Genomic DNA, 15,042 nt, shown 5'->3' with positions numbered 1-15,042 from the left:
GAGTGTACTTTCTTTCATATAAGAAAGGACTGGGTCTGCTTATAGCAAGCCGGTCATCAGGAACATTACACATTAACCCACGTGTTATAGTTAAGTATAAACTACCAGCTTTATGACTGGAAAACATATAAAGAGTGATAAGGGAGGAGGAGCAATGGGCAAATATAGACTCCAGCTAAAACCCACAAGAATTCCAGAGACAGAGAGGAGTCCAGGGAGAATACAAACATTTGTAAAAGGTTGGAATAGACAGCAGACGGTGCAGAGAGAGCAGTCAACAACTTTGAGGCAGTTGCAGAATCAGATTCTCCAGATCCCTTGGAGAGGTTAGAGGTCAAGTCAAGGTCACGTAAAGCGTTGCCTGTGCTTTTGTCGGGATTGCACCAGTGGTAAGGAGTGGAGAGGAAAGTGTCTTCAGTAAGGAGTGAGAAATGTTGTCAGGAGTTAGTGTGCATGTGTATAGGGTGTTGTGTGTCGTATCATGCATCCTCCCACAGCTCTCAGCTGAGGACACATACATGACCAGGGCTCTAGAGCTCATGTCTGAGACGCCGCTAATCGATGGGTAAGTGACTCCTCCTAACCACTTAAACCCTTTTATGCTTACTTGCCCGGGGACCCCCAGGGGTCTCTACTAGGCCCCCTCATTTTTTCCCTCTACACTAAATATCTTTGTGATCTTGTAGATCTGCTATTTTAGCCAAATGTTCGCCCCGGGATAGGGACGCTATGGTTCTATAGTGGCTAAGACTGACGCCAGATGAAATAAATGCAGTCTACTTTTCCCATGTTAACAGTAACGTATACACCACCTAGGAGCCCTTTTGGCTATCTTTAATCAAGACATATTAGCTGTTTTCAGTCTACTGTCATTTTGTACCTCATGCACAATGTTATGTTACAGTGCATGTCGTTGCTGTCGGGTGGAAACCATTATGTTCAAAACTGTTGATTTTCAGGATAAAAAAAAACGAAAAAAGGCAAAAATAGCAGATCTACAAGCTCAAAACTCACTGTGACGCGTTTTGAGCTATCTTTGCTAATTTTGTGTGACACTGTAGTATGACGAAGTTAAGGCATTAAGTTACGAAACATCATAAAAAGTTAAAATATGGAGATAAGAGGTTTCTGCAATGATGTGCTGTGTACGCTATAAGCAGCAGCTGCAGTAAACAGTCACATTCCGCAATAAAAGCACAGCTTGAAGTCATTTGCAGCGCTGACCAGGCACAATGTGAGCAATCTTCCCCTCATAGTCATTCGTATTTACGTTATGATGAGCCTGTAAAGGAGATGAGCTCTACCATACATAATGTAACTGTGTGCCCTTTGCCTTCTGATTGTCCAGACATAACGACCTGCCTTGGCAGTTAAGGAAGAAATTCAATAACCAGCTCAACAAAGTGGATCTGAACACACTCAACAATACACACACTAACATTCCCAAGATCAAGGAGGGGCGGCTGGGGGCACAGGTACGCACACACACACACACATAATTTCAAGTTATATTGTGATATACTGTATGACCCTAGATTTGTTCTTTTTCATTCTAAGGGCACCCCAATACCTTTATCTCATTGTCCGAGTTGAGTTTGTTTTTCTTTTTAAAGCTGAAAGAGCTTAGAGTGAGCAGTGCTTTACAGTGCTTCCCAACACTCAGTCAGACTGGAGAATCTATCCAACAAATCTGGCCATATACCATAGCTTATGAAGTAGCTTATTGCCTTAGACGTGGCCTGATCAGATGTTGTTAAGCTGTTATCAGTGCAATATAAAGTGGCTGAGTGCAGGGATGTCTATACTGTAGGCAGTGAGTGTTGTTGGTGGGGTTGAGAGGGAGAGGGGGGGGCGGGGTTAGCAGGTTCCCTGCTCAGGGAAAGAAGCTATTCCCTAATCTGGAGGTGTGGACAGTACATCCTCCTATAACGCTTGCCAAGAATGCAAGAGATCACAATGTCTATGGACTGGGGTGTGATCTGTCCCAGATAATCTCATCTGAGCCCTTTGAAAGCATCTTCTCTCACTGGCCTTGGATCACAAGACGGTCATCGGGTCATAATGTTAGTCTTGTATCAAGGCTATACTTCTCTCATCAATTATAACAATTTACAATTTAGGTAGTCAGCAGACAGGTATGCCGGTGAAGTCAGGTGTTTATGAAAGACAAGATAACAGCAGCCAGCCCCATCTAATATACTATTGCGTAGCCGGACGATCAGAGAACTCCACCTGCCGATACCGATATGTCTGGGGAAATCAAATGTATGGGCTTGAACGGCATAGAAAACCAGTGCTAACAAGCCTATGCCCACTGCTTAGAAATCCAATCCTGTATAGTGGATACCATCCCACTATGAAGGACCACTCTAAAGTCTTTGCATTGGTTCTGCGATGCAGTTATTTATTTATTTTCCACCCAGGTTTAGCCCCTACATTGAAATCAGATGTCACCTGATGTATAGGCAGAGATCTCTTACTGTATGTGGCTATGTGAGACTACATCTAATAAAGTATGGAACTTTCAATAGAGATAATTGGAGGCATCAAGACGTGCTCTCGAATTCTTGCAAACATGAAACCAGATTTGTATACTCATCTGTGATTGTGATTCATCTCACTAGTGTTCATGAAAAATATAGAGCATGCGGTGATATTACCATGACATGCAGTTCACTCCCTTGTCATCTGATCTGAATGAGCGCATCTTTCTTGGCTCTAGGTAGGGCTTGGACCTCCGCCTCCCCCATTCATCCAGGCTTTTTGTGATCTGATGACATTTTGGTTATTGAGAATGAGAAAGCATTGTGTGTCCAAATGAACCCTCACGGGTCCACTTGGTTACATTTTGTACACTCTGGAATAAACACAGGATTTTACTGTGTATTATATTGCTACAACTAAGTGCACATCCTTAACCTCTGTTCAATCTAAAGATACTACCACTAAAAAGTCTAAACATCCGAAGTGCTGAAAATTATTTGAAAAATAAAGCAGATGTATTTTTTTTTATATATATTTCCATGAACGGAAATGAGAAACTAGTTGATAGCTTCCTGTCCCAACTTTTGCGAGGTGAAGACTGTGGAAGAGTTTGTCTGGCTTGAGAGACGATAAAGATACTAAATATTGCCTTGTGTCCTCTTTTAGTTCTGGTCTGCCTATGTCCCATGTGAGTCTCAGTATAAAGACGCTGTCAGGCAGACTCTGGAGCAGATCGATGTTGTCCACAGGATGTGTCAGAAATACCCGGAGACATTCATGTTTGCCACCAGCAGCCAAGGTGAGACTGCCAGTGATAGACAAAGTACTCAATCCCAGTAGTACTTTGTCAAATATTACTCAAGTGAAAGTGGCTCCGTAAAATGTGTACTTGAATTAAAGTACTGGAGTACTCCAAAGATTTTCTAGAAATCTTCAACAAATAGATTTGTTCTAGAGTCTGCGTGTGCATGCACGGCGAGGGGGTGCGGGGGTGGGGGGGGGGCTTTGGTACTCAAAGTAAATTTGATGCTAAAATGTTTGTACATTTCAAACTCCAATTCCGATTGGTATATACCGATTCAAACGATATATACCACACCTCCAAAACCGAATGAAAATGAATTCCGATCAGACCGGAATGGAATATTCTATTCCAATTGAAGTGTTTACATGAGCATTTTTATTCTGAATGAGCAGTCATTCCGAATATAAGTGGAATATTTCTGTCAATGTAACCGCAGCCACTGTGATGCGTTGTGAGCTTGTAGATCTGCTATTTTGGAGAAGGCTTGACAATCTTTGGAAGATGTGTGTACTTTTACTATGGTACTTAAAGTGTATTTTGTATAGTAGTGACACACACACACACACACACACACACACACACACACACACACACACACACACACACACACACACATACACCTAGCACCAAGCAGGGGCGTAACTGATGACAGTTAGGAGAATGGAAACAGCTGATCAACCGGAGCCAAGTCTACAAACTCACATACAACACAGTCAGAGATACTTAGTCAAATAGAGCACTGGGACCCTGACTGAATTTGTACTTTTTATATTATTTTTTGGCTTGAAGCGGCCCACATTGTTTCTTCAGGAACAATATTTTCTAGTTGTACTTTGTTACTGTCCACCACAGTTTAGTGTTAAGTGCCAATCGCGTAGATCTACGCGAACCTAAATAATTGCGCAGCGTGCCAGTGGCGTAGATCAACGCGAAGTGGTCTTTTTTCTTTTTTTTTCCTCGCAGGTTCACATTTCATTGTAGGCCTCCCTCGCAGTGACACATTTCATTGTAGCACACCCGGATATGGAAATATCCGTATCCGGAGATTTTCGTTCCCACCCGCTGTCGCTCTAAATCTTCCCCTAATCCGCCATTATCTCTGAGTTTTTTTTCTCCTCGCTGAACGCTGTTTAACATAAACCGCGACTACTGCAAAATGCAATGTCGCCGATCGAAACGGTCTTCTCTGGGCAAATCACACAGCTACCCTGTGTGTCTGCAAACAGTTTAACGCGCGATCTTAAGGTATTTAGCGAGGTCTGTGGCGACGTGAAAAAAACAAAAAAACAACAATAAATCGCTGGCACTGGTGAGTACATTATGATATCAAACTCTGGCGTGGAATGTGCACACTGCTTTGAGCTCAGTTCCCCATACACAACAACAACCCTGCCTCATTTATGGTTGCTTTAATTACTATCCTCATTGTACTCCCTCCTCCACAGACATCATGGAGGCCTTCCGTCAAAACAAGACAGCCAGTCTGATCGGGGTGGAAGGAGGTCACTCTGTGGACAGCAGCCTGGCCACCCTGCGTGTCATGTACCAGCTGGGAGTGCGTTACCTCACCCTTACACACTCCTGTAACACACCATGGTAGGACACAGTAATATATACAGTATCTCTCTCTCTCATACACTCGTACACAAGCACTGGTACACTCAGCCTCAGGCCATATCTGTACACTTCATCTTTTATTGAGTGCATGGTAAAACTGTGCCTCTTTTGTTGTGGAGTGTGTGGGGATTCCTGCTGTGATGATTACCATTCGTGGTCAAATTGTGTGGAAATAGCTAACAGCTAGCTAGGCAACAGCTGGAGTAGCCAACCAACATGCCAAAACAACAACCCTGCAACTTCACTATACCAACTTTTCAGTCAAAAGTTAGATTCATCTGCATGGCTGCATTTGTATTTGTTTACTTATCTGGAATGTGTAATTGACACATTTTGGCACAGAGGGCAATCAATGTGTTTTCTGATCAATACACCCAGGAGTGAAGGCCAAGAATATTTAAATGTTTCCAGGAAAATATGCAGCTGCTTGTTATTCTGTGGAACCATGGTCTCTCATTTATATTCTTTCCATTTATTAAGTGTAAGGGCCTTACTGGTGTTGACAATAATCTGTCCCTCAGGGCCGATAACTGGCTTGTTGATACTGGTTCAGAGCCATCTGAACACAATGGACTGTCTCCATTTGGGCAGGTCAGTTTTAAAACCAGGTTGGGAAAAACACCTTCATTTCATATCCTTATATAGAATATCCAGTGGTGGACAAAGCACTCAACCCCAGTACTTGAGTCAAAGTATAGATACTGTAATGCTAGTCAAATATTAACTACTCAACTACAAGAGACATTTGCTCATTCATATTATTTTGTACTTGAGTTAAAGTCATTGAGTACTTGCTTTAAAAATAGTTAAATATTCAAAAGTATGTGCTTTTAACAATATTCAAATGTACAAATTACAAAGTGCTTTTAAAATATCAACACTGCTATATTGAAATTTTGAAATGTTCCCGCCAAAAAAGAACCAGACATTTCCCCCAAATCTCAAAACTTGTGAAAATAGCAGATCTACAAGCTCACAAGGTGTCGCATTGCGACAATAATATACAGTAAATTATCTGCTTAAAAGTTGATCACCCCACCTTATTTTAGTCCACCGACTAACACCGCTCAACTATAGTTGTCAGTCTCCATTTGTCTGAATGTCCTTCAAACTGGCTAAACTGATGACCAAATACATGAACTATCACACAGTCAGACATATAATGAGGATGGTCTACGTATTAACCTCTCTCCCCATACTTTGTTGACTGGTGTCCCCCAGGGGTCTATACTAGATCCCCCTACTTTTCCCCTTTACGCTAAATATCCTCGTTGTGAGCTTGTAGACCTGCAATTTTCGTCAAATGTTGCCCCCAGAGTAGGGATGCTAGAGTGGTTAATAACGATATAAACTGTCTCCCTACTTGCCTACAACAACAGCAACTGGTCATGGAAATGAACCGTCTTGGGATGCTGATTGACCTGGCCCATGTCACCGTGAAGGTGATGAACCAGGTTCTGACCATGTCCAAAGCTCCAGTCATCTTCAGCCATTCATCTGCCTATGCTGTCTGTCCGCACAAGAGGAATGTGCCTGATGACATCCTGAAGAGAGTGGTAAGTGAGGGGAAAGTGAAAGAAGAGGATAAGGATAAGGATAATTCCTTTTAACAGGTCGTTCATGAAAGTCCTTGTGGTCTTGTTTCCAATGAGTGCCTGTGAGCAATTAGGAGACTAATGTGTGTGTGTGTATAGATCAAATAAACCAGTGGTTCTCATACTGTTTTATTTTCAAATATCCCCAGGTTGGTATGCATTAGGCCACAGACCCCCATTACTCCGTGACTGTACAAATGGAACTGTACAAATGGATACAAAAAAGGATTTATTGGTACTATTGAATTCACCTTGGGAGAATAACAAACAGTGTGGGGATGTTCTGTATTTTGTCAAATAAAGAATTCAGAGAAAAACATCCGGACCATTTCAGAACATTATCTTACATAACACAGTCCAACATAATGGGAGGGAGAGAGTGAAGCCTGAAAATGTCCGCAATGTTGAGAGAGAGAGCCCACATCCATTCAACCTTCATCTGCTGCTTGTTAACTCTGACAGCTGAAGGCGGCGGCTGTGTGTGTGTGTGTGTGTGTGTGTGTGTGTGTGTGTGTGTGTGTGTGTGTGTGTGTGTGTGTGTGTGTGTGTGTGTGTGTGTGTGTGTGTGTGTGTGTGTGTGTGTGTGTGTTGTCCTATCAGTGGCAAAATGTTTGTGCACACCGCCAGTAGGCCAGTTCGTCAACAACAACTATTTTATATTTTAGTCACCTCACGCCCACCGTCCATCTGGAAAGATTACAAAGGCTGCACAATGGGAATGGGCTTTAGTCTGACCAACACCCCCTCATGTTTTAAATTGAGTAGCCCATTTTGGACACAGAGACACACACACCATCACCATCAGATTTTATGCCTTGAGATTTATGTCTGATTCATACTAGCCATTTTCAGCCGGTTGTGCGATGACATAAATTGGCTATAGTTGACCAACATCATAACGTCATCATAGCATTCTGAGTCTGAGAAGGGATAAAGTAGAAACTCCACTACATGTCAGAGGCAAATATTGTAGACTACTTTTTAGTTTTACTCCACTACAATAATTTGACAGCTTTAGTCACTATTGTAGTAGCAGATTTAGATTATTATTACAAAACATTCATTAAATCCTATATTATACATTGGCTATTCGAAATTAGCCGATCTACACAACATGTTGCATCAAGACATGTTATGAGCTTGTAAATCTGCTATTTTTGAAAAAGTTTGACAGATTTTTACAGATTTGAGCATTTTGATGCAAATACAGTATGTTTGTACTTTTTTACTCAAGTAAAATTTTGAATACAGGACTTTTACTTGTAACAGAGTATTTCTGCATTGTGGTAATGCTACGTTTACTTGAGTAAACGTTTACTTGAGTTTACTTGAGTAAATTACTATCCCCATCAATGGAGATAGTAATATTCCCATGGGGAGGGTTAACAAGTTGTAAGGATGATCTGGAACACAGCCTGTTAACTCAAAGATACTCTGGTTAGTATCATGTCATGGGAATTGGAGCAAGGCTTCATGGAGCATCTAAAAGTTGGACATTGGCTTCAATGAATTTAAAGGATTTTCACAAATGTCTCTCTGCAGAGTGAAAAGAACGGCATCGTCATGGTGAACTTCTACAATGACTATGTCACCTGCAGCAAGACCGCTACCCTCTCTGACGTTGCTGGTAAATTATTACACTGCTGAAGGTCTCATAACCTGTTTTTACCTCAACCACTAATACAGATAACAAGGTAATAGTTCATTAAGGAAGGAGGAATAGACTATTTCTTTGAACAGGCCTAATCTGGAATTTTTGTGTGTGTGTGTGTGTGTGTGTGTGTGTGTGTGTGTGTGTGTGTGTGTGTGTGTGTGTGTGTGTGTGTGTGTGTGTGTGTGTGTGTGTGTGTGTGTGTGTGTGTGTGTGTGTGTGTACGTACATATAGTTATCCTATATATACACACATACATATCTCAATTTCAGAAATCAGTCTTCTCTAACTAGATAATAGTATTCGTCATTCATTTTCAAACGTGCTCATCAACTGATTTGTGTCCCTATACTGTAGATCATTTTGACCACATAAAGGAGGTGGCGGGGGCTCAAATCATTGGATTTGGAGGGGATTATGATGGGGTGACAAGGTAAACAGAATAAATGCTAATAAACTGTTGGCAACAGTGTGGTTCCAATTATCACTGTCACTGTTGCTTTGGTGACGTTTGGGGTGGAAAGTGAAGGGTGGTAACAAACACACCATCCATGCCATGCTGTGAATTAATGGTTCTCAAACGTTTTTATGTCAAGGACCTCCAAATGTACAACATTTGGCCGTGGACCCCATCTGAAAAGATTTTGTGACAGGGAACCCTATACAAGATTCGTGATGTTAAAATGTTTAAAACATCTTCCACATTTTTATTTTACAGCTGATATACATCAGCTATTTAAAACTAAATATTGGAGAAAAAAAAGGGTTAAAGTGGTTAAACCGACTCTGGTGCTATATTAATCAAATGTAGCTGGACCCCACTTTGAGAACCACTGTGGTAAATGTAGTGTGTTCTCCTGCTGTCAGAGTACCAGAGGGTCTGGAGGATGTGTCCAAGGTGCCTGCCCTGGTAGCTGAGCTGCTGAGGAGAAACTGGACCGATACGGATGTCAAAGCGGCTTTGGGGAACAATCTGCTCAGGGTGCTGGAACAAGTGGAGACGGTGAGGAGAAACACATCTCAGTGTTGACAGAACATGATATTCTGTAGGCTGGGCAGGCCCCAATTTAAAAAATCACACCCTGTGTGAAGAGAGTGGTGCCTTTGATGAGCCCCGTATTGATGTTGTCATCAATATTTGTTTATTGGACACACATACATACGGACGGACACACAGACAAAGTCAGATATAGGAGTGGTTGGCACCACTCAAAAATAGCAGTGTGTGTTGTCGGCAGGCCTACTGATGTCACTCTGACTCAGCCATAACCATATAGGAGTTACCAATGCAGCTACGCCCAAATATGGAGTGTGTTGTCTAACCTCAATGTGTCGCCATGGCGTCAGATGCAAACAAATCAGCCAGCTCCATATATGGGCACAAAAGGGGGCATGCCCACATATGGGCATATACTAATGACATCAGCAATCTCCATATATGAACATAAAAGGGACAAGGACTAACAGATACAGAGAGCCGGTTGTTCAGAGCCACAGAGCCGACCGCTATGCCCATCTATGGTCATGTACATATATGGGACCGACCGACTTCAAACTACCAATATGCCCATATATGGGCATTCCAATATATTGTCATGCTGATGACATCAGGGATCTAGGGATCTGGGCATAAATGGGCACAAAAGGGACACAGACAGACGGGTACAACCCGACAAAGCCTCCAACACTATAACTGAGACATATTGGTCGGATCGGCATGCCGACATAGGTGTGAGGGCCACATAGCGGCCCGAACTTCAAGTTATTTTAAATAATCATTCATTCGTTGTAATCGAGGCAAAAGATTGAAATAATGAGTCATATCGCCCAGCCCTAGTCTCTTCAAACTCAGTCTGACTCGAAGGGTCACTCAAAATAAAAGAAAAAATGTATTGACAAAGGCAGCATCTACAGTGTGTGGCTCAACTTCTTTGATCTCAGTTCACTTCGGGGCTAGCACCTGTCTTCAAAGAACTCGGATATGTGCTACTCTTTGATCTTGATTACGATCTCTTATCTATACACATGTCATCATACCCAACTCCGGGCAGCAGGCTCAGGAGGTTGGTTGAGTGTCCGTTTGGGAACCGGAAGGTTCCTGGTTTGATCCCTGACTTTGAGTGCCAGTGTCCTTGAGCAAGACACCGATCCCCTATAACTGCTCCTGATAAGGGTAGTACCTCATACGTTTGCCTCCACCATCAGTGTGAATGTAAAACGCTGTGGATGAAGGCGCTATAGAAATGTAGACCATTTTTATTTCTGCATCTCCTACAACGTGCACCCAGTGAACACTGATTACAGCTCACTGATGCCTAACTGGTTGTACAACCTTGTATTTTAGGTGCGTGACAGTCTGAACAACACCCTTCCAGATGATGTTCCTATACCATATGATGAAGTGAAGAACCCGTGTAGGACCAGTGATGGTTACCCTGACCCAGGCCCTGGCCCAGACAGTGCTGGCGCTGTGCACTCACTCAACTTGCTAGTGGTTCTGCTCACATTCCTTGTTATGATTATATGATTAGGACTGACATTTATCCGCTTGATTCAGTAAATGTGTTGATTCACTCTCATCTGCGTAAGCACATCTGATTCGGCACCCATTTGTATGGGTCGCAAGGAAAGTTCCCCTTTTGGACGTTTTCTATATATTTTTTTAAATGATTATTTCAAAAACATTTTCTAAATCAAATTTTTAAGAAATTCATAATGTATTTTATCTTAAGTTTGGGTCTTGGGGAGACACCAAATGTAACTTTGGGGTCTCCAGCTGAAATGTTTGGGAACCACTCTGACCAGATGGGTCCAGTACTGTATATGTTCTCCATGTGTGTAATAAACATTATAACTTGTCGTGTGATACTGCCAGGGGTCATCTTGTTTTCCGAGCTCGCCACTCAACTGAGCCATCACTCACCACCCTTAGATAGAGGGAGACTCTTAGGACCGCATGGAGGGTCAACTAAATTCACAACACTCCTACATAGCATCGCAATGCCAGGCGTTTTGAGCTTGTAGATTATTATTTTCACTATTGCAATTTTTTTTAATCTGAAAATCATTTTTGGGGGGGAAATGTCTAACTTTCAATACAGCAATGCATTGATATTAAAAACAAAATGTATGTATTTTTTAAACTTAAAGCATGCACATTTAAAGCATTTTGAAAAGCAAGTACTTCAATAATTTAACTCAAATTGAACTGAGTAACTTGTAGTTGAGTAACTAATGTATCAAGGCAAACAATAAACCTAAATGCAGATACAGAACAAGGAGACGTAGTGGAATGCTTAACACTGAATCTTTAATTGAAAGTCAAAACTGAGGTACAAGCTTCTAAACTTTAGAAGCTTGTACCTCAGTTTTGACCTTTAATTAAAGATAAAGCCTTTGTAATAAACTGAGGTGGTACAAGCGTCTCAATCCTTTGTAATGCTTACAAGCTTCTTCACAAGCAGCAACAATTAACTGAGGTCCAAGCTTCTCAAGCTGCATAACAACAAGCACATAAGTCTTCAGGCTGTGTATTTGGTCCAGGTTGGAGCTGCATGGGAGGCTGACTGTACTGAAAGCCAAATGTTGATCAGGTTGTCAATGTAAAATATCTGCCGGAGAGACTTGTACTTACTGTAACACTAGTGGCACAAGCGTGTGCACTAGCTGGAAGTTATAACTGAGCACAGAGAGCAATCACAGCCAGGTATTTGTAGCTATCCAGGTGATTGCCAGATAGAAGGATACACGCATAGAAGACAGGTAATTAACAGGACACACCTGCCCACATGCAGAATGCAACTCCAACACAATAGACATGAGAGAAGCAGAGAATGTCAGATAATAGACAGGACCACCAAGCTGCCATGGCAATATTTGACCAGGAGTATCTGTAATTTGACTCAAGTCCCGGGCTTGAGTACTTTAAGTCCACCACTGCTCACCTCCATCAGTATGGGGATCAAACTGAAGAATCATGATCACAACAACGTGGAAACATCACCTGCAGATGCCACAATATTCTACCAAACACCCACTTAGCAGGCATACAATAGTGTTAGACTCACTGGGTGCCTATTTTCACCACAAAAAGAAATTGCAGAACTCTTTGTTTAGATAACTGCAGAAAGTCAGACTTGGAAACAAGGTGTTGTCTGTATGTTGGGATCCGCAGTAATGGCAAATAACTTTGTTGATTTTTTTATATTAAAAACAAAGACAATACATTTTGGCTGACACTCATTCTTTTAGAGACATCATATGCCTAGATAAAGAATCTAGGAAGGAAATTATGTCATTTAGGGAATACACTCACGCACGCACGCACGCACATGCACGCACACACACCTTAGTATACTTGCCATTTTACCCAGACTTTACCTAACCTTTAAATGCCAATGAAGTTCAATCATTTTTAAATTATGAATTTAATTGGTCCAGGTTGTGCTACTATTTTTATGTCTACTTCATGAATGCTCCAGGCAACATTCACTGAACACAAGAAAATCCTCAACTTGTGACAAGACTACTATATATATGATAATAAAAATAGACAATGTTTCTTTCCTTCAGGCTGAGTTGGCTTGTTTATTAAAACAAAGCCCAGAATTCTACCGTTTATCTGACAATGAGAACGTAATAGGCACAGCAAAACCATTGTTGGAATTGAGTGATGATCGTGCCAGTGACATTTGAAAAAAATCTTCATTCACATGCAGATTTAAATTACACATAAGGATTAACAGAAATATACACAATACAATTCTAATTCAGAATTTTGAGAGAAGAGCACCATCTAGTGGTGCCAACGGATAACAACATGGGCAGACATGCACCACATGAAATGAAACTCACAAAAGGCCTAAAAAAATAAAGCATTTGACATTCCCAAATACTGAACAGTCATTTCTAGTTTTACTGCCAACAGCTGAAAGCTGATCAATGTAGCAAACCTGATCAGGCCTCAGTGATCTTGTGTGTAGGCTACACACAATAGTGTTATATAAAAGACTCTCCAATTCTTAAGAGCATTTCATTATGTATGTGGAGTTTCCAGTACAAGTAATACTAAACATTTTGTTGAGGTAATCCTCATTGTGCTATATTAAACAAAAAGGACATAAGTTATATTCTTGAGTAATCACATCTGCGTGGGTATTAAAACTAATTCAAATAAAAAAAAATCAACAGTTGGAAAAAAAACAACAACCCGACAACAGGATAAGTAACAACACTCCATGGGGTACTTCATAGGTGTGTGCATCCTATTGGTTAACGTTACGGTCTAAGATTCCCTTCAATTATAGATGTCTCTTTACGTTTCTAATGCAGTAATGCTCATTGTTAATTAAACTCAGGGAATGAAAAAACAGGTCTATTTGAGTACATATTTTACTCTCCCTAAATTAACAGAGTATTTTACTGTGTAGTTATGAAACATAAAGCTACTTCACAAAAGTGACTTATTTTTATCCCAGAAACCTGTTCGAGGATCATAACTTAAAAGTACTGTGGCAGTTAAATTTACTGTTCATAGTCATTAGTGGATATCCCCTAAATCTACCATCCACTTCCACTATTTTAGTATAGGACAGAACCTGCAAGTGATCATTACCTGCCAAAGGTTACTGCTGTTCATTCACTACCCTGATCACCACACAATACAGATCTGACCAAAAATGGTCAGGCAAATACTGTCAATAAATATATTTTAATCATGCAAACAAGCACGCTTTCTCCAGCAAACAGACCAAAACAGAAAAGGAATGCCCTTTGACTCCTGCGTCATTATATTAAGTAACTAATGTTTCAGTCAACTCATTAAGCCCCATTTATTCTTCATTGTGCGATGGTGTCACTCGCTGAAAATAGCTGATTTACAAGCAATTTTCGGTGAGCAACACCATCATACGACAGAACATAAATTAAGCATTAGGTGCCCTCTTGTCTGCTTCCATATATACAACACAAAATACCAGGCAATTTGAACCAAACTGCTGTGTCTCTGGTGAATTAGATGAGCGGACAGTCAGACAGGAGGCGACGGCTACAGACAACCATTCTTAATAACAAGCATGAGTCTATCCATGAGTCTCCAATAAGTGGACAGGCGTTGCTGTGCGAATGACCAATGCTTGTATGGTTCAGCATGCTCCTCTCCATTTACATTCACGTCTGGTGTCTCTACACAGACAGTGACCTCAAAATTGTAGTGGTTAGTAATGGTTAGTAATTCTCTAGTGAATATACCACCGACAAGAACATACACAGTAAAAGATCATATTCATTTAACTGTGAAAGTTTAAAAACAGACCCAGATCCATTTTCTACACTTTCTTAGTAAAAAAATAACACTCCAGATTTCGCTGTGCATGGTGCAATTATCCAAAGAGGGTCACAAACCTAGCAAACGACACGGCTGTCGACAAATAGTTTTTCAGTGCATCATCACTTCAGTAAAAAACAAACAAAAAAATAATAAAAAAAATGCAACAACAAAAAGGAAAAAAGTTAAAATTATGGAATATAACTCACAAAGACTGACATATTTCTTGACCATGTCATTCTGAAACGAAACGCATCTGAGCCAAGGTCATAATCTGGTGAGTGACTAGATTGAAAATGTATTGGATGACACTTGGGATGACGACAGCGTGTAGAGGTATATGCTCAGTACATCATCTGGGTCTGTACAGGATGGGTCCGAACGAGAGTGGCCGCGACTCACACCACTACGCCACGTCTTCTCTCAGCAGGCCGTTCTCTAGTCCCACTTCTCTGCTCGGTGCTCCGTTGGCCGCCAGCAGAGGGGAGTGCGAGGGCGTGGCGCCAATTTTGTAGGGCAATGTATCTTTGGTCAACATCTTCCTGGTGGCGGAGACGAGCCGGT

General features: G+C 41.3%; 2 protein-coding genes across 2 annotated transcripts in view; one reads left to right on the top strand and one right to left on the bottom strand.

The window, feature by feature from the left end:
- The first annotated feature begins 270 nt into the window (after nt 1-270).
- Nucleotides 271-10,759, top strand: dpep1 (dipeptidase 1). The gene is made up of 10 exons (XM_084067532.1): nt 271-565; nt 1,349-1,475; nt 3,151-3,283; nt 4,735-4,885; nt 5,428-5,497; nt 6,286-6,462; nt 8,044-8,128; nt 8,511-8,586; nt 9,021-9,156; nt 10,498-10,759. Exons 1-10 carry the CDS (start codon nt 432-434, stop codon nt 10,678-10,680), a joined length of 1,272 nt encoding a protein of 423 aa, XP_083923658.1. The 5' UTR covers nt 271-431; the 3' UTR covers nt 10,681-10,759.
- Nucleotides 10,760-12,528: 1,769 nt separating this feature from the next.
- The window catches only part of slc22a31 (solute carrier family 22 member 31), a 20,572-nt gene continuing 18,058 nt past the window's right edge, over nt 12,529-15,042 (bottom strand). Inside the window, exon 9 of the mRNA XM_084080363.1 lies at nt 12,529-15,042. This exon is cut by the window's right edge and continues 302 nt beyond it. Within this exon, the coding sequence (XP_083936489.1) occupies nt 14,885-15,042 (158 nt within the window). The 3' untranslated portion in view covers nt 12,529-14,884.

This window comes from Gymnoscopelus microlampas (genome assembly GCF_963454915.1).
Source record: "Gymnoscopelus microlampas genome assembly, chromosome: 1".
Lineage (NCBI taxonomy): Eukaryota > Metazoa > Chordata > Actinopteri > Myctophiformes > Myctophidae > Gymnoscopelus > Gymnoscopelus microlampas.
This window is presented reverse-complemented; position numbering and strand designations above follow the sequence as displayed.